Source organism: Balaenoptera acutorostrata, chromosome 20, assembly GCF_949987535.1.
Source record: "Balaenoptera acutorostrata chromosome 20, mBalAcu1.1, whole genome shotgun sequence".
Classification (NCBI taxonomy): Eukaryota; Metazoa; Chordata; class Mammalia; order Artiodactyla; family Balaenopteridae; genus Balaenoptera; species Balaenoptera acutorostrata.
In genome coordinates this window covers 23217642-23238647 of record NC_080083.1, presented here as the reverse complement: position 1 = coordinate 23238647, position 21006 = coordinate 23217642, and the positions used below count along the sequence as shown (strand labels likewise).

At 38.0% G+C, this 21006-nt stretch overlaps 1 protein-coding gene and 1 pseudogene across 2 annotated transcripts in view; one reads left to right on the top strand and one right to left on the bottom strand.

The window, feature by feature from the left end:
• USP32 (ubiquitin specific peptidase 32) overlaps positions 1-21006 on the top strand; it is a 197899-nt gene that overhangs the window by 83874 nt on the left and 93019 nt on the right. For both annotated transcript variants that reach the window (XM_007190263.2, XM_007190262.2), the window contains exons 3-4: positions 10783-10888; positions 15265-15383. In XM_007190263.2, coding sequence (XP_007190325.2) covers positions 10783-10888; positions 15265-15383 — 225 coding nt within the window. The remainder of the gene's footprint in view (positions 1-10782; positions 10889-15264; positions 15384-21006) is intronic.
• LOC114238861 (U6 spliceosomal RNA) lies at positions 5583-5682 on the bottom strand (annotated as a pseudogene).

The window sequence follows — 21006 nt, the reverse complement described above, 5'->3', positions numbered from 1 at the left end:
CCTGTGTATTTTAATCATTAATGTGTCCCATGAATCTACTCCTAATTTCTTATGGTTGATAGCATTTTAATGGAAAGTGAAAAGATGCGATGGGGAAGATTGCTGGTAGGTTGGTCAGAATGGGACTCTAGCTGCCAACAAACCTGGATGGTGGAGTGAAATGTCTATTTTCTTTTTTATTATTTTAATTAATTAATTAATTTGGCTGCATCGGGTCTTAGTTGTGGCACACGGGGTCTTTCATTGTGGTGCTTGGGCTCTTTGTTGCGGCGCATGGGCTTCTCTCTAGTTGTGGCACAGGCTCCAGAGCGCGCTGGCTCAGTAGTTGCAGCACGTGGGCTCTCTAGTTGTGGCGTACGGGCTCTAGAGCGCGCCCCCTGCATTGGAAGGCAGATTCTTAACCACTGGACCACCAGGGAGGTCCCTGAAATGTCTGTTTTCTTAAGTGCACTCAATAATTCAAAAAATATTTGTTGTCTGTAATGTATGAGGCACTAAAGGATTTATTGCAGTATTTAAGATCTACCAAAAATGTAAAGAAATAAAGCAGAATAAAAGCATTTTCTATACAGATGAAATCCTCTGTACCTTTCTCCCCACAATGTTCATTTCCCCACAGAGATCATAATTGTTTTCCTAAAATTGATGTTTCAGAAAAGTGGTGTTTCCAAAAATTGGTGTTTTAAGCTTTTGGGTTGGAACAAGGCAGGTTTTTTAAAGTGGGAAACAAAATTCAAAGCTGCTTTCTAACAGTAACTTAATAGGTTAAGGCACTAATTGTGTATTTTAAAAATCTTTTCTAAACAAACGAGAACATTTGTGCTGAACAATCAGGTATAATCAGGTGTTTATTATTAGTTGATAGTGATAAACAGGTTCTAAGTAGAAGTTCTCCCATGTTTGTTTGTTTATTTTTAGTATGTTTTAATTGTGGTAAAATATTTATAACATAAAATTTACCATTTTAACTATTTTTAAGTACACGTTTCAGTGGCAATAATTTCATTCACCATGTTATGTTGTGTCCAGTCATCACCACTGTCTATTTCCAAAGTTTTTCATCACTCCAAATAACATAAGGTTATTTTTCAGTCATAAAAATACTGTTGATGGAGTTGGGTGACTCTCCATGACAGCTCTTTTTGTTGGTTCAGCTTTACAGGCAGTGTCAATTTTCCCCCCTTTTTTCTTTTTTTCCTGCACTGAAGCCAAAATGTTTATTTTCAATTTGGTATTCATTCATAAGATAATAGTGCACATTTTAGTGGGTCTTTTTCTTTTAATGAATTTTTTGTGTGTGTGGTATAGTTGATGTACATATATATATGTTTCAGGTGTACAAAATAGTGATTCACAATTTTTAAAGGTTTTATTCCATTTATAGTTATTATAAAATATTGGCTGTATTCCCTGTATTGTACAATATATCCTTGTAGCTTATTTATTTTATACATAGTAGTTTTCATCTCTTAATCCTTTACCCCTTTCTTGCCCCTCCCCTCTTCCTCCTCCTTGCTGGTAACCACTAGTTTGTTCTCTATATCTGTGAGTCTGTTTCTTTTTTGTTGTATTCACTACGTATTTGTTTGTTTGTTTGTTTTAGATTCCACATATGATATCATACCATATTTGTCTTTCTCTGACTTATTTCACTTAGCATAATACCCTCCAAGTCCATCCATGTTGTTGCAGATGGCAAAATTTCATTCTTTTTTATGACTGAGTAGTATTCCGTTGTGTATATGTATGTGTACAAACACACACCCCACATCTTTATGCGTTCATCTGTTAATGGATACTTAGGTTGCTTCCATATCTTGGCTATTGTAAATAATGCTATGAACATTGGGGTACATGTATCTTTTTGAATTAGTGTTTTTGTTTGGCAGTGTCAAATCTTTGGCACTTACATATCAGAAAGAGCTTCTATAAATCAGTAGTGGAGTAATGGAAGTCATGCTAGGGAGAGGTCTTGTGCAATTAGGTGCATGGCCCAGAAGTTGTGTCTGTTATTTCTATTCATAACCTTTTGGCCAGAAGTAGTCATACAGCCCTATTCAGTTGCAAGAAGCATGAGAAAATGTCTCCATGCCTTATGTCCCCAAAGAAAGGAGAACTACCTTTGTGAGAACATCAGAAGTCTTTTCTACAAATATCTAGGCCCAGTATTCTCATGCTTTATGGTCTCAGATTCCCTTTTGAAGTTACCGCTTAGAATTATCTTCTCGTTATCCTACTTCCATGTTACCTTAGTTCAGTGATGTCCTCTAGAAAGGAACATAGAAACATTATTAATATTGAAACATTCAATCGATATCAAAATGTAATAATTAGTTGGAGATGAAATGGAAAAGATTGCATGTATATGGGAGTATTAGTATAAATTCATGATGTGTTTTACTTTCCTAGATCTGTCCACTGAAAAGTTTGAGAAACAGTCACTAATACCCAAGCAATAAGCACCACTAATATCCTGATTGTGATCTCTAAATACAACTTCCCATTTCAAAGAACAAGGCTGTTTGGAAAAATGTCTGATTCTAGGTCTGGGTCAGGGAATTTATAAAATGAGCTTAGAACATCTTGTCATATCAGAAAGTAAGGAAGGTGTAAGACACTACTTAGAGTCATATAGAAGGGATTCAGGAGCCAATTCGAAGAGTCTCCCTCTACAAAGGGATAGGCAAAAATGGGGAAATTGATCATCACTAAGGATAATTGTAAGGAGATTGAAACATATCAAATATATTTTTTAAAATACTCCTTTTGGGACTTCCCTGGTGGCGCAGTGGTTAAGAATCCGCCTGCCCATGCAGGGGACACGGGTTCAATCCCTGGTCTAGGAAAGTCCCGCATGCCGCAGAGCAACTAAGCCCGTGCGCTACAACTACTGAGCTCGCGCTCTAGAGCCAGCGAGCCACAACTACTGAAGCCCGCGCGCCTAGAGCCCCTGCTCCTCAGCAAGAGAAGCCACCGCAATGAGAAGCCTGTGCGCCACAACTAGAGAAAGCCCGTGTGCGCAGCAATGAAGACCCAACACAGCCAAAATAAAAAAATAAAAATACTCCTTTTAGACACAGGTTTCCAAGACCACCCCCAGATTCATGATTAACAGGAAGGGCTCCCAGGACTGAGCATATATCATACTCACTATTGTGATTTATTATAGCAAAAGGATACAAAGCAAAATCAGCAAAGAGGAAAGGAATATGGGGCAAAGTCTGGAGGAGACCAGATGCAAGCTTCTAAGAGTCCTCTTCCAGTGGAGTCGCACAGGATGTACTTAGTTTCTCTAGCAATAAGTTGTGACAGCAGGTGTGAAATGTTGTCTACTAGAGAAGCTCTTTAGAGAGACTCAGTGCTCAAGGCTTTTATTGGAGCTGGTCACCTGGGTACCTTCTACCTATCACATACCAAAATTCCAAACTTCCAAAAGAAAGCAGGTGTTGAGTATAAGCCACATTGTTTTTTGTTTTTTTAATAAATTTATTTTATTTACTTATTTTTGGCTGCGTTGGGTCTTCGTTGCTGCACGCGGGCTTTCTCTAGTTGTGGCGAGCGGGGGCTACTCTTAGTTGTGGTGTGTGGCCTTCTCATTGCGGTGGCTTCTCTTGTTGCAGAGCATGGGCTCTAGGTCGCACGGGCTTCAGCAGTTGCAGCGCGCGGGCTCAGTAGTTGTGGCTCGCAGACTCTAGAGCGCAGGCTCAGTAGTTGTGGCACACATGCTTAGTTGCTCTGTGGCATGTGGGATCTTCCGGGACCAGGGCTCAAACCCGTATCCCCTGCATTGGCAGGCGGATTCTTAACCACTGCGCCACCAGGGAAGCCCTGCCACATTGTTTTTATAAACAGTTTAGGTAGTTAACCACATTTAACATTTAAGGAATGGTGGAAATCTTCCCGAAATCCAAGTTCACAGATATCAGTCAAGGGCCAAACTGGCAAGCAGACCTAAGGATAGCAGTCTTAGGTCTTCTATATTTTCTTTTTTCTGCGCAGGTACCTTTGAAAGATGCTAGGAAACCAACTCATATTTTAAAAACTGATTAATGAAGGAAAAGAATCAAACATTTATTCTGGCTCTTCTATACAAAGTGCATCTCAGGGTAACCAAATAGTAGATTAGGAGAATTTTCTCTTTATCGAAATATTTCAGCCAATAAACAAAAGAATTACCAGCCTTTTTTAACCTTTAATGAATTTGTGAATCTAGGCAGTGATCATTAATGGCTATTAATATCACAAAAAGAGAGATAAGCAGTCATTGTGTGCCTCCTGATGGAGATACAGTAGCACCAACTGGGAGATGGTTCTTGCCAAAAAATATAATTTAAACGTGATCAATTCTTTGGATCTAACTCCCAATTTACAGGAAATACAGAGGATAGACAATACAATCATCAAAATGCAGACTTTGGAAAACTCCACAGGACAAACATCTTGCTTTCTTCAGCAAATAAATTGTGATGAAAAAGAGAGGGAGTGAGAAGAAGAGGGAGAGAGAAAGAAAACCTACAGCTCAAGAGAGTTAAGAGACTAGCAACCAATTATATATTTTAGCTCTCAAGTTGAGCAAACAAGTTGAAAAAAAAATAAGACAGTTGGGGAAATTTGAATACTGACTAGATACTTGATGATACTAAGGAATTTTTGTTAGTGTTTGTCTTAGTCCACTTGGGCTGCTGTAGCAGAATACCATATTCTGGATGGCTTATAAACAGAATTGTATTTCCCACAGTTCTGGAGGCTGAGAAGTCCAAGATTAAGGTGCCCACAGATTCAGTGTCTGGTGAGGGCCCACTTCCTGGTCATAGATGGCCATCTTTTTGCTGTGTCCGCCCATGGCAGAAGGAGCAAAGGAGCTTCTTAGGCCTCTTTTATAAGAGCACTGATCCCATTCATGAGGGCTTTGCCCTTGTGACCTAATCACCTCCCAAAAGTCCATCTCACACTGGGTTTCAACATATGAATTTTGGGAAGACCGGTTTTTCTTAGTTGTGATAATGATATTATGGTTATATTTTAAAAGTATCTTGTAGAGATAGACAATAAAATATTTACATATCAAATTAAGAATAAACTGTATATCAGGTTTCTAAACTTTATTTACTTATTTAAAAATTTTTTTTATGGAAATAGAGTTGATTTACAATGTTGTGTTAGTTTCTGGTATACAGCAACGTGATTCAATACACACACACACACACACACACACAGTATTTTATATTCTTTTACAGGACGTTGAATATAGTTCCCTGTGCTATACAGTAGGACCTTGTTGTTTATCCATTCTATATATAATAGTTTGCATCTGCTAATCCCAAAATCCCAATCCATCCCTTCTCCACCTCATCCCCCCTCCTGGCAACCACAAGTCTGTTCTCCATGCCTGTGGATATGTTTCTGTTTCATAAATAAGTTCATTTGTGTCATGTTTATTTTTAAAATTTATTTTTTGGCCACACCACGAGGCTTGTGGGAGATTGAACCTGGGCCCTCAGCAGTGAAAGCACGGAGTCCTAACCACTAGACTGCCAGGGAATTCCCTGTGTCCTATTTTAGATTCCACGTATAAGTGATATCATGGTATGGAACGCTTCACGAATTTGCGTGTCATCCTTGCACAGGGGCCATGGATCTGTATCATTTCAGTTTTAGCGCATGCGCTACTGAAGTGAGCACTAACAGGTCTTTTTTTTTTTAAAGCACGTTTGTCGTTGTTTAGACATTTCTAGAAAAATCAATTCTATTTATTTATTTATTTGGCTGCGTCGGGTCTTAGTTGCGGCACTCGGGATCTTTGTTGTGGCAAAGCGGGCTTCTCTCTAGTTGTGGGTGCAGATTTTCTCTTCTCTAGTCGTGGCGCACAGGCTTCAAGGCTTGTGGGCTCTGTAGTTTGCGGCACACGGGCTCTAGTTGAGGCGCGTGAGCTCAGTAGTTGTGGCACGCAGGCTTAGTTGTCCCGCGGCATGTGGGATCTTAGTTCCCCGACCAGGGATTGAACCCACGTCCCCTGCATTGGAGGCGGATTCTTTACCACTGGACCACCAGAGAAGCCCCTATTCTTCTTTCTTTTTAATAGCTAAAGAAGATTATTAGAGGGATTTTAAAATAAAAATCTTATAACAAGTTATAGTAATAAGTTAACACTTATGTGCCTTTTAAAAAGTAGCATCAAAATATCCTTGCCTATCCTGTGCACAACGCCTCTCTTCAATCCTAAAAACAGTGTGAATAGTAATGAACGTGGCACTTAATATTTCATTAATGTTAAATCATTGTCAGTTATAAGGTGACTGTTGATTTAAAAATAACTTTTTGAGGGTGAAAAAAGATATTACACATTTGATGTTAGATGCATGATTTCTGACACATTGATAAAAGGTGGAAAATGCATACATCTTAGAATTCAGGAGATGTGGTGATTTTCCCGGGCCTCCTTTCATCATCTGTTAAATGAACTTTTGAACTTGGTGGTTTTAGAAAGTTATTGCCGTTCTTATATTTTGGGAGTGAGGGACCAGTATATTCCATCATTCCAACCAGGTGAATTCAAAACAAAATCTTCTACATTTTGCAAATACTTGCAAAATTGAAAATCATATCTTACCCAAAATTTCTTTCTCAAGTTTACTGTTACTACTTTGCTCTCTTTGTACTAAAGTCAGTGATCAAAAGTGAAAAGACCACATTATCAAGTTAAACTGGGGAGAAAGGGATGCCAAAAACATAGTGTCTGTAGATTGGGTTCGTGATAGTTTGAAATTTCTTAATCTTCAATATATTTCACCAAAATGGTATACATCTTGCTGGTGATGTATTTCATTTCATATAATACTAGAGAATGTATATAATTGTACTATAGAACTGTGAAGTGGTTAAGAGTTCAGTTTCAGAAACCTAGGTTTGAATCTTGACCCTGCAGCTTCATTGATGTATGACTTTGGACAAGTTACTTAGATCTCCTTGGGCTCTAGTTTTCCTCAGCCATAAAATGGGGACACCAGTAATGTCTTCCTCATGGAATCATCTTGAGGCTTAATACTGGTAAAGCACTTACAACAATAGTTATATGCCATGTAATAACCATTTAAGTGTGTTAGCTATTGTTTTTATAATAATAATAATATCAATGGAGTTGATGTTGGGTTAAGCACTATAGTGCTATGATTAACTAATTTCTTGCTGACTGGCAATGTACAGACTGAGATACATGGTATAATATCTTAGTGTACAACAGTATACTTCCAATTTCTCTGTCCCATCTTTTGTGCTGTTGTCATGTGTTTTACATGTGCTATAAGCACATTAAAATTTTACTATTATTCCGTTAGCCAGCCAGTTGTCTTTTAGAGCAATTAAAAATTAGGAAACAAATTTTATATTTACCTTCATTTATGCTATTTCCTACTCATTTCTTTGTGTAGATACAGTTATCTGTTTGATATCATATTTCCTTCAGCCTGAGGTACTACTTTCTTTTGCCCTTTTATGTAGTACACATTCGTTGGTAATGACTTCTCTGGTTTTGTTTTGTTTTTTTAATATTTACTTATTTATTTATTTGGCTGCACTGGGTCTTAGTTGGGGCATGTGGGATCTTTGTTGCGGTGTGCGGGATCTTCAGTTGTGGCATGCAGGATCTTTTAGTTGCACATGCAAACTCTTAGTTGCAGCATGTGGGATCTAGTTCCCTGACCAGGGATGGAACCCGGGCCCCCTGCATTAGGAGCGTAGAGTCTTAGCAACTGGACCACCAGGGAAGTCCCATGACTTCTCTGTTTTCATTTTCCTGAAAAAGTCTGTTTTTCTTTCTTTTTCAAAGATATTTTCATTGGGTATAGGATTCTCAGTTGTTTTTTTTCCTTTAGTGCTTTAAACATGTCATTGCACTGTTTTCTGGCTTATGTGGTTTTTGATGAGAAATGTTTCTCTCAGTGTAATCCGTCTTTTTTCCTCTGGCAGCCTTAAAGATTTTCTTTTTATCTTTTGTTTTGAATAGTTTGGGTATGGTTTGTCTAGTTGGTTTTGGGGGATTAAAAGTATGATTTACCCTACCTGTTCTCTGAACAACTTGTATCTGTGGTTTTGTGTCTTTATTAGTTTTGGAAGATCCTCAGCCTTTATCTCTTCAGATATTTCTTCTGACCCATTCTCTTTTACTTCTTGGATTTCAATTACATGTATTTAAGTCATTTGATATTTTCTCGCAGCTCTTGGATTTTCTGTTTTGTTCCCTCCCATCCCCACATTTTTTTTCCTTCTGTGTTTCATTTGGATAATCTCTAACTTGAGTCTGTTGAGTTTACTATTGAGCCATTCCAAAGCTTTATTGAACTCTATTCCCATGTTTTTCCTTTGTCAGTGTGTGAGGTTTTGGGTGTTTTTCTCTGCTTCCTTGTGTGACTTATAATTTGTGGTGGAAAGATAGATGTTTTATATAGGACAGTAGAGACTGAGCTAAATAGTATTTATGCCTGGCTAGGTCTTTAGCACAAGTAGTTGTCAGTCTAGTCTGTAGTTGAGCTGGTTTTTTGTGTTGCTATGGCTACTCACAGTGCACTACAGGCTTCAAATTCCAGACTACGGTTACCTTTTTTAGGGTAGAGTCCTGTTTGCCAGAGAACATTTCTAATGTCTGCTCTATCTTTAACTTTTGATTTTATTTTCTCTCTGTTACTGTACCACAGAGAAGATCTCTCTCCATACTCTTCCCTCTCCTTCGGCAGTAGACTGCTGTTATTTATTCCTCAGTGTTTGCTAGCACAGTGGTGGAGGTGGGTGAGGGGTACTGGGGGGGAGAAACATTCTCTGTTGTCCTATTTCTGTCTCAGTTCTAGGGGGTCATTATGTCTCTGGATCTTGGAGGGCAAGACTTTCTCAGTGATTCTGCCTTTCCCCCAATGGTAGGGGAGTTTTAAAGGTCTGGGGCTTTATAAATCAGGGATAGAGGGGGTTTTCTGTTACCTTCCTCTGGTTATGCAGGGGCTAACTAAAAATAGTTATTCTATGAAGTATACTTCTTATGTTCTTTTTATGTTTTATATATTCTGATTTGGGGCCATCTCCCTATGCTAGTTTTTGCTCTCAGTGGCACTAAACATACAGTTTTTGGCATCAGCTGTCAGAGTATTATTAAATATATTTATAAGTATCATTTAATGAATATGTATTTTCATATGTTGACCATTTAAGTTTTATTCCTTGAATTATCTTTAATCATGTATTTCAATGACAAATTCTGCATGGCAGTTACTAGGTCGGGTTTTTTTCTTTTTTCTTTTTTAAACAACACAGCACTTCCGATGCCAAATGTGTGGAGTTTTTTCCCCACATCAATCAGTTCTCCAACTCTCTGAACACCAACTGGGTGTCCTACAATTCAATTAAGTTCTGATACTAACTATCCAGAGTTAGTGCAGACCCCACAGGTCTGCCCCCCAGTTCAGAAGTTGCCAATCGCAGGTCCCCGACCTCCTGTACTTCTGACCAATCAGCTATAAGTCGAGGGTTCCCATGTCCCCCTTCTGGGATTCAGTAATTTGCTAGAATGGCCCACAGAACTCAGGAAGACACTTTATTTAATATCACCAGTTTATTATAAAGGATATAACTCAGGAACAACCAAATGCAAAAAGATGCATGGGATGGCGGGGGGCAGTTAGGAGGGCGATGGTGCACAGTACTTTCTTGTCCTTTCTGGATGTTCCAACCTTCTTGCACCTTGATGTGTTCACCAACAAACCTGTAGTTTAGGGGTTCTTATAGAAGTTCCATTACATAGGCATGAATGATTAAGTCACTTGCCATTGGTGATTAGCTCAATCTTCAGCTCCTCTCCCTTTCCCTGACTTTGGGAAGTGGGGCTGAAAGTTCTAACCCTCTAATCACATCATTAGTACCTCTGAATACCAGCTCCCATTCTGAAGCTTTGTAAGGACTCACCAAGAGTCACCTTATTAGCATAAATTCAGGTATGGTTTAAAGGGGTATTATCAATAACAAAAGATGCTCCTTTCACCTGTATCACTCTGAGAATTCCAAAGATTTTAGAAGCTCTTGTGTCAGGAACCTGGAGGAAGACCAAATATATGTTTGTTGTATCACACTATCACACTAGGCACTCAACACAGAATTGTTGAATAAATGAATTTATGTGATTGCTGTTACTGTCCCTTTCTTATGAATAGCTTTTCTTTTTTATTTCTGATTACTATAGTACTCAATTCTAAGAGTATAAAAATGTCTTTATGTATTTTCTTCGTTTTTTTACTTAAAATTTGAATATATTTGACATATAACATTGTATAAATTTAAGGTGTACAACATGTTAATTAGGTACATTTATATATTGCAGTGTAATTGCCACTGTATTTCTGAACATTCACTTAGAGAATGTTGATCTTTCAAATCAAAATTATGTGTATATGTTTAACAGAGGTTGAAGGAAGCTGTCTAATTGCATGAAATCCTTATCACATTATTGGGACTATTGAAGGGGAGGAACTTATCTTTTTGGACCTTGATGAGGACTCCCAAGAGAAAGAAAATTCAGTGTGTGAGCCAGTGATATATGTACTTTAGGATAAGTACAGTATATTCTTGGCTGAGTGCCATAACAGGTATAAGGGAGGAAGAAGAGGGAGAAACAACATCATTGCACTAAAATTTACCAGGACCTTGTTTGGAGATGGAGATAAGATTTGTTAAAGGTGATATCAGCCTCACATTCCTCGACAACTGAAATGTCTATAGTTGACTGTATCATTCATTTTCTCCTAGGTGATTTATTGTTCTTTTGGTGGAACATCCAAAGGACTGCACTTCAATAACTTAATAGTTGGACTTGTCCTTCTTACAAGAGGCAGAGATGAAGAGAAAGCAAAATGTGAGTACTTTTATTATCTCAAAATGTTAAAATACTACATCTGTGTACAGAATAATCTACCTCAAAATTTTGATGACAGTCAAAGGATTTGAAGTGATGTTTCTCCAAAGAAGATATAGAAGTAGCCAGTAAGCACTTGAAAAAATGTTAAACATAAGTAGTTACTTGGGAAGTGTAAATTCAAATTACAATTAGATACCACGTAAGTGTAAGATAGATAATGAAGCCACTTTGGAAAACTGGCAGTTTCTCAAACTGTTAATCACTGAGTTTTCATATGATCCCACAATTTCATTCCTAGGTATATACCCAAGAAAACTGAAAACATATATTCATTAAAAAAAAAAATGTTCCTAACAGCACTGTTCATAATGGTTACAAAATGGTAACAACCCTAATGCCCATCAACTGATGCATTCAGCATAAACAAAACGTGATATAACCAACAATAGAATGTTACTCAACAATAAGAAGGAATAAAGTACTGTGTAAGAGTGGAAAAAATTTCCCTTCTAGGTCTTTTGGCTGATCTAATAATTAAGTTGATATAAGACAGATTAACAGGAGAAAACCAAACAAATTTTGTATATACGTACAGGAGCCCCATAAAAATATGAGACCCAAAGGGCAGCCAGGTAATTGAGGCTTATATAACATTCTGAGCTAAGGAAAGGGTTAGGGATCTGAGGATTCAAGAGGAAGGGAGTCCATTCACAGGAAGGCAGAGGAGATGTTTGGAGAACAAAGGTTGCCCTGTTATACTAGTTTCTTAGGTAAAAAAGTATCTCTGATAATAACTCTCTTTCTGGTATAGGCCTTTTTTCCAATGTAAATTTAGGCTGTTGATGGGGAGGTAATGAGCTTTTCTGAATCTGCTGGGTTTTGATTGCGTTTAAGCTCAAAATAATTGTCAAGCCAAAGTGACGTATTTGGGGGCAACAAATTCTGCTCTCCTCCAAGAGATACATGCTACAACATAGATGAACCTGAAAACGTTATGCTAAGTGATAAATGCCAGTCAAAACAGGCCACACATTATGTGGTTCCAATCATATGAAATGTCCAGATTAGGCAAATTTATAGAGACAGGATATAGATTAGTGGTTGCCAGAGGCTAGGGGGAGAGGGAAATGGAGAGCTTACTGCCAATGAGTATGGGGTTTCTTTTGTGTGAAAATGTTCTGTAATTAGATAGCGGTGATGATTGCACAGCCGTGTAAATATATTAAAAAACACTGAATTGTACACTTTAAAAGAGTGAATTTTATGGAACATGCCTTATATCTCAGTAAAGCTGTTATTTAAAATATAATTCTGAAGACATAGATTTAGCAATCTATTCTTGCCTTACTTCACAAATACAACCAGAAGTTCACTTGATAATACTTTATACAAATTCTTGGTAAAAGGTTTAATTATTTTTAATGGTTTTACTTTTAACTTCAGAGATGAATTGTATCAGGTGAATTATGTAAGCCCAGAAGAGGATGGCACCTTTAAGTTTTACTAAGCAGGGAAATTTTATATTACAATGAGAGGGCATCATTTACCCTCTAAATGCGAAAGGGAAGACAACCTTAGTTGATCATTCATCATTCATCTGTGTTTCCTAGGATATGCATTTATTTACTTAATTTTTAATTCATTCATTTAATTACTTATAATGTCTTATGTTTCCTCATTCTTTTCTTTGAGCTCCCCCAAGGCAAATCTGCTCTTAACAAGAATATTAGTAAACAATGTAAATTTTATTGAAAATTTTCCAGGGGAGATGAGAGGGAAATGTCAGATGACAGTTAAAATTTAAGTGACAACATGGGAGGACTCAGCTAGAATTGCTCTATCCCTGACACTCTGACCCCAATGTCTGGCACATAGTAGGAATTCAGTAGTATAATTTGACTATTATCAAATAGGGTAGTATAATTTGACTATTATCAAATTTAGTAGTATAATTTGACTATTATCATAATTAATGATTCTCAGAGCAAAACATGGGAGAAAGACCAAGACCAAAAGCTAGCTTGACCGATTACTATATGTATGACTCTGGGTCTCTTCCTTGATCTTCTGAGCCCCTGTTTTTCATCACTACAAGGATGAAAGTAACATCCACCAAAAACTTTCATTGTAAAACTCAGAAGAAAAAATTTATGTAAAGCACCTGGTAAGTATCAAGAACTAGCGGGCAATCAATAAATTGTTAACTTTCACCGTTTTCTCAAAGTGATTGTTTATATACACACATATGTACCTACAATTAAATGTGTGAAAAACATTGAGGCCAAAATAAACTTTCAAAGAAGAAAATTTTCCAGGGGAAGTTTAGGAGGGTGTTTATATTAAAGAGTGTGACATTTTGCTCTAAAAATCCCTAGAATTTTACCCTTGCCCACTGGATGCTGGTCTTTCTTCTTTCTTCCTTTTCTAAGCTGCCCTCTTACTGCTTCTAAATCTCTCAGAATCTTCTCTCTCACTTCTGAATTTAGACTGTTGTTCTTCAGCTGTTTCCTTTTTTACAGTTTTGTTGAGGTATAATTGATATACAATAAAATCTACATATTTAAAGAGTGTACATTTTGATGTTTTCAGACATGTATATAGCCACATTATCACAATCAAGATAATTTAACATATCCCTAAACCCAATTTTATGTATTGGAATTTAACTGAGGTCCTGATTTTTTCAAATTAACATCCCTCTACCAACAAACACATACTCTGGCTCCAGGTAGCCAATAAATAAAAATAACCAATTTGAGGGTCATAAACACATATATTTAAAATTTTAAATCATTTTTATTATACAATTGTATTAGTTTCCTAGGGCAGCTGTAGCAAAGTACCACAAACTGGGTGGCTCAAAACAACAGAAATTTATTATCTCACAGTCTAGAGGCTAGAAGTCCAAAATTAAGATGTTAGCAGGGCCTTACTCCCTCTGAAATCTACAGGGAAGAATCCTTCTTTTTACCTAACTTCTGGTGGTAGCCCTCAATCCTTGGTATTCCTTGGCTTGCAGTTGCATCACTCCAGTCTCTTTCCATCTCATCATATGACTTTCTTCCCACTGTTTCTGTCTTGTCTTCTTATAATTAATCATATTGGGTTAAGACCCACCCTCATGACCTCATCTTAACTTGATTATATCTGCAGAGACCCTGTTTCAAATAAGGTCACAATCATGGGTACTGAGGTTAAGACCTCAACATCTTTTGGAGCGGGGGAATATAATTTAACCCATAACAGATGGTCAGAGGCTTCTAGCAAATATTCCCCTTAAGGGAATCAGCCATGGCATGTGGGAGGGCAGGCAATGGAACCCACTGGGCCTTCAGAGGGATGGAATGTCTCTTCTATCTTTCTGTCTCCTATCTTTCCAAATAAGGTCATATTCTCAGGTACTTGGAGGTTAGGATTTCAGCATGTCTTTTGGGGGGATGCAGTTCAACTCATAACAGTAATATTTCAAACATACATGTAGTATGTACTTCCACCCAGCTTTATTATTTCTTACCATTGTGTCATATTTGTCCCAGAGCTTGTTTTTTAAGAAATAAAAGATTATAGCCAAGGTGAGGCTCTTTCTCAGTATCCCTCCATGTTCCCATCCACATTCTTCCCTTGACAGAAGTAAGCACTCTCATGAAATTGGTGATCTTTCATTTCTCATGCAGGTCTTTATACATTTATGACATTTGTATGTATCCTTAAACATATCTTCAACTGTTTTACAGATTTAAAACTTTTAAAATAAATTGTATACTATACAGGTTTTGCAATTTGCTTTTTCCCCTGAATATTATTGATATTTACCCATGTTGAAACACTTAGTTTCTTTATTCTAACTGCTATATAGTATTTCATTGTGTGTGTGTGTCTCAGGTTACCTATATTTTTTGTTGATAGACATTTATCTTTTCTTTCCTAAATTTTGCTATTACAAAGTATACTTCAGTGTATGTTGTACCTCACGCACGTATGTATGAGAGTTTCTCACAAGTGGAGGTGGAGTTGCCTAGAAATTGAATTTCTAGCATAAATATTCATCTTTACTAGATTTTGGCAAAGTGCTCTCCAAAGTGTTACAGTAATCTATACTCATTAACAGTATATAAGAGTTCCTGTTTATCCCAGTTTATTGCTAACACTTGGTATTGTCACACCTAAACATTTTTGCAAATTTGGTATTTGAAAAGGTACCACATTCCTGTTTTAATTAGCATTGTTTTTTTTAATGAATAAATTAAATTGTATATTTATAAAGTGCTTGGCGCTAGTAATCACTCAATAATTGTTACCTATCTCTTCCCTCCCTACTTCCACCAGAGTACATTAATCTATGATAAAATTACTTTATTCTTTCTTTCTCCTAGACATTTTTAGTCTTTTTGCAAGTGAATCCGGGAGCTATGTTATACGGGAAGAAATGGAAAGAATGCTCCACGTGGTGGATGGTAAAGTCCCAGATACACTCAGGAAGTGTTTCTCAGAGGTATATTTAAAGATTTACATTTCATCCCTCCCTGTGGACAAAGTATTAACTCTTAGTTGTATAATGAATTTAGCTGTGATGAATAGACGTTTATGTGTAGCATATTCTTGACATTTTTCTATTTAATGGTTGATGCTTTAACGATTTGTGTGCTATGCTCAAAGGTCCATGACGCTTATTACTGCTGTGTTTGTGAATCTGAAAATTCCCAATTCCCAATAAAGGCAACTGTCTATACTTAACGGTATAATGAAACATACTCCCCCACTGTCACACCAGCATACATACAGACATACACACAGGTGATCCTGCAGGAACAGCATTGCTTAGGTTGTGGTGCTCATTGCTTTTCATCATGAGCATGTAGATATATCACTCATTGGCCTTGAGCCATAGGTGACCTCTATGATCCATCAATGCCTATTTTATCATTTATTTTACTTAATTGATTAGCATAGTGAAATATTTGGGTTTTAAAAATTTGTCATTTTCCTGTTTTCATAAATTATATATTTTCATTGTAAAAAACTTTAACAACAGAAAATGTGTATCTTTAACAGAGAAAATTCTTTTATTTCTTTTCAGAGGTCTGCTAATATGGGAAAAGTCCCAAGAGATGTCAGAGTAAAGTCCTTTTACAAGTTTCTGATTCTTTCCTGCAGCACTCAGTGCTGTATGATTTCTTATGGGTGGCTATTTGACCCACTTCCATTTCACTTTCACTGCTCTTGGTTTTATTCAGAGAGTTTTAATTCAATTTAGTTTAGTCACCTTCCTAACTATATAAGCATTGATTGTTAATACCCCAGCCATATGTGGTTCTTTTTTTTTTTTTAATATAAATTTATTTTATTTATTTATTTATTTTGGCTGTGTTGGGTCTTTGTTGCCGCACGTGGGCTTTCTCTAGTTGCGGCGAGCGCGGGCTACTCTTCCTTGCAGTGCGTAGGCTTCTCATTGTGGTGGCTTCTCTCATTGTGGAGCACAGGCTCTAGGCATGCAGGCTCAGTAGTTGTGGCTCACGGGCTTAGTTGCTCCACGGCATGTGGGATCTTCCCGGACCAGGGATCGAACCCATGTCCCCTGCATTGGCAGATGGATTCTCAACCACTGCGCCACCAGGGAAGCCCATGTGTGTGGTTCTTATATCTCTTTGGACTCTCTGGCTTTACCTTTAGCTTTTTATCACTCTGGCTTTAAGTTTCCTCTGTGCTGATAACATCTGGAGATTTCCCTTTCTTGCTTTTGAGCTTGGCTAAGCAGTTTTTGGTAGTAGTTATGGTGTTACATTTTACTCAGCATTTCTGTGTGTTTGGTGCAGAAGGATTGTCCTCCTGCATTTCTGGTTCTGACTTATTGACTGGAAGTTGCTGTGATGATATTTCAGTACCTCAAGACAAACTAGATCATTTTTTTTCCCCCTAATAAAATTTGCTGACCAGAATAAAAAAACTGATCTAATCTTTACAGGCCTGATTACTTGAATTTTTCACAGAGATGTCAAGTGCTTTGCTCATTGCCGGGGAGAATGTATATATATACATATATGTGTATATTTTAAAATATTTTATTTATTTATTTATTTGTTTGTTTGTTTATTTTGCCATGTTGGGTCTTAGTTGTGGCATGCGGGATCCTTTGTTGAGGCATGCGGGCTTCTCTCTAGTTGTGGTGTGAGGGTTTTCTCTCTCTAGTTGTGGCACGCAGGCTCCAGGGCACGTGGGCTCTGTAGTTTGTGGCACGCAGGCTCTAGATGAGACGCGCAGCCTTAGTTGCCCCGCGGCACGTGGGGTCTTAGTTCCCTGACCAAGGATTGAACGGGCATCCCCTGCATTGGAAGGCGGATTCCTTACCACTGGATACCAGGGAAGTTCCTATTTTTTTTTTCATTTTGCTAAGGCTTATGCAGACATTACCATTTTATAGATGGGGATTAAATGTGGTTAGCCACCCAGTTCTCTTATAATTTAGGCACAATAGCAGGTACATATATTAGATAATAATTAGTGCTATAGGGAAAAATAAAGTAGACTACAGGGCATAGGTGGTGATGGGGAGGAGGTAGACAAGTGTAGGTATTTTGTATAGGATAGTTAGGAGAGGCTTATCAGAGAAAGTGACATTTGAACAAAGAATTTTAAGGAAGTGAGAGAGAAAACCCACGCGGATATCTAGGGAAAGCATTTTTCATGAAGAGAATATAGCAAAAGCCCTGAGGGGAAGTGTGCTTGACTTGTTCAAGGAACAAGAAGAGGTCAATTTAGCTAGAATGGAATGAGCAAGGGAATAGTAGGAAATGAAGTTACAGAGGTTGGGGGAGGGGGTGGGATGGGGTAGGGAGATTACACATGGCCCTGTAGGACAGTGTGAGTTCTTCAGCTTTCACCCTGAGTGAGATAGAAGTCTTTAGAGGTATTTGAGCAGGAAAATATATGAGTTTTTGTTGCTGTTGTTTAATTACTTTTTTTTTTTTTTTTGGCTGCGTTGGGTCTTTGTTGCTGTGTGCGGGCTTTCTCTACTTGCAGCGAGCAGAGGCTACTCTTCGTTGCGATGCGTGGGCTTCTGATTGTGATGGCTTCTCTTGTTGCGGAGCACAGGCTCTAGGGCGCACAGGCTTCAGTAGTTGTGGTTCGCGGGCTCTAGAACACTGGCTCAGTAGTTGTGAAACATGCACTTAGTTGCTCCGCAGCGTGTGGGATCTTCCCAGACCAGGGCTCGAACCCGTGTCCCCTGCATTGGCAGGTGGATTCTTAACCACTGCGCCACCAAGGGAAGTCCTAATTACATTTTAAACGTCATCATTTTGGCTCTTATGTAGAAAGTACACTGAACAGAGTCTGATCAAGGTATCTGAATAATCCAGGGAAGAGGTCATGGTGTAACAGTGAGGTGATGAGACTTTTCAGATTCTGCATTTATTTTGAAGGTGGAGTTGACAGGACCATTTCTTGTATTGATGATGGGCTGTGAGTGAAAGAGAAAAGGAAGATTAAGGTGTTTCGCTTGATTTAGTAAATGAATGGAGTTGCCATTAACTGAGATGGCTAATGCTATAGGAGAGGGAAGTTGGAGGTTTCAAAAGCAAGAGAAGTTTAAGACATAATTAGAGAATCATATTAGACATTCAGGTGGAGTTGTAACCGTGTTTTTGACATATAAGTTGGAGTTCAGAGGAAAGGATTTCTTGGCTTATAGATGTGGATGAGGTCATCTAGGAGTGAATTAAGATAGAAAACGGATTGGAAGACGGAGTCCTGTACTCTGACGTATGGCGAGATGATGAAGAATCAAAACAGGAGCCTAAGGAATAGCTTGTGAGGAGGAACAAAAGAGAATGGTGTCCTAGAAGTCAAGTGATAAAAATGCTCAAGAGGGCTTCCCTGGTGGCGCAGTGGTTGAGAATCTGCCTGCCAATGCAGGGGACACGGGTTCGAGCCCTGGTCTGGGAAGATCCCACATGCCGCGGAGCAACTGGGCCCGTGAGCCACAACTACTGAGCCTGTGCATCTGGAGCCTGTGCTCCGCAACAAGAGAGGCCGCGATAGTGAGAGGCCCGCGCACCGCGATGAGGAGTGGCCCCCGCTCGCCGCAACTAGAGAAAGCCCTCGCACAGAAACGAAGACCCAACACAGCCATAAATAAATAAATTAATTTAAGAAATAAATGTTTCAAGAGGAAGGAGTATTTAACTACATCAAATAAACCGAAAGATCAAGTGAGTTGTCCTTTGATCATTGAGAAGTGATCATTAGATTTGACAAGGTGAAGGGTAGGTGATTGGTGTAGGTCCTGTGGAGTTAAAAAATCACTGGAGTCAGGATACTAGAAGGAGTGTGCTCATAAGAGGAAATTGTGACAGGGAGAGTGGAATGCTTAAAATTGCATTTATTGGAAAGGGAATGGTTATTATAATAAAAATATCAATATAAGACTATGGTAATAAACGGTTGGGTTAGTCTTGTATGAAGGACAAGATCTATGGAAGAGGGAGGATCAAAGAAATGAGAGGTCTAGGTTTTGGGATACTCATGTGTATAGCTGTTTAAATGATTAGGTACTTAAGGTTGGTTAAAAAAAACCCAAAAAAACAAGACTGTAAATGGGCTAATTTTACCTAATTCAACTATTTGGTGTATTTATCTGCTGTAATTTCTGAGTAATGTGTGTGATGTGATCCAGACCCTTGCTTTTCAAGTTACCATGTTTCAGTAACTTGAAATGAAGGAAATCCACATAGGAGTTATATTGTTTTTTTCTTACTGAATTTTTTTGGGTGTTGATTCTCAAGGTGGAAATTCATATTTTACATTGTTCTTCAAAGATGTATCAGTTTCAGAAATCTGTTTATTTTTAATTGCCTTTTATAGTACTGGAAATTTTTTTTCTAGACTGCTATTATGACAGTTTATAAAAGGAGACTTTCCCTTTACTTCCCTTATTTAGAGCCATGATTCAAAACATAAAAAGTCAGGTTTGGCAGATGCAATTTTGGTGCTACCAGTTATATGGAGTGATCCCAATGGGCAAGTGGGTTTCAGAGATTGCTTTATATTTCACTAAGTCGGCCAGGCAGTGAAGTGTATAGTTTAGGCACAGAGACTTTGGAGCCTTGACTACCTGGGTTCAATCCTGTCTCTGCCACGGTATAACCTTGAACGCATAACTTTTTGGAGCCTCAGTTTTCTCATGTGTAAAATGGAGATAATAGTATCTCCTCTAGAGGGTTGCTTGAGGATTAAATGAATATAAAAATACTTAGAATGGTGCTTAGGGCATTGTAAATACTCAATAAGTATTACCTATATGTGAAGGTGGTAGAATAATCGGCAGCTTCTTTCTTTCTTAGAGGTACATGAAGGTGCATCTTATAACAACATCTTAGCTTCACTGAAACCATTGAAACTACCACGTTCAACTGAATCTAAGACGCCATCGATTAATAAGATGCGCTTTTATGTATTATAAAGAACAAAAAACCTGCGAGTTACAATTGAAGGGTATTATTGATTTTAAGACTTTTCCCAATGTCAGAGATGTTAACTTGTAAAAATGTGCATCAGCTTGTAGGGTTTATACTGCAAACCCTCTTTCTAGACTAAATGTGGGGTAGAGAAAGAATATGGCTATGATTCTCTAAACATGTTGGCAATGTCCTCACATCCCTGCAGCAAGTCTGAATGCCATATTCTTCCATTTAGAAAAACAAGACTTCCAATGTTGTCTTGATTGCTTGGATTGCACTGTTAAATGTTCTGAAACCACGAGGCTTAAGTATGTTGCTATATAGTTAATAGGATGCTACTAACAATATAGAAATTATTTCTACCATAACTCTTTTAGGTTCTAAGTTATTTGTATCCCTTAATATCTCCATCAAGATTAGAGCTGCTAGGTCATTCTTCATTGTATTTCTATGTGGGTTGCTTCTGCCTTTTTCTTCATAGAAACATCTGGCCCTCACTCTACCTGGGTCCTCTTGTCTTCCAGTCAAAGAGATTGACTTACACAGCCATATGATGTTCTTTCTCAGCCTGGATACTTTTTTTCCTCCAGAGATTAAGCAAGACAAATACTTGGAAAGAAAGCAAAGAAATAGAAATCTCCTTGCTTCTTTTTGTATTCT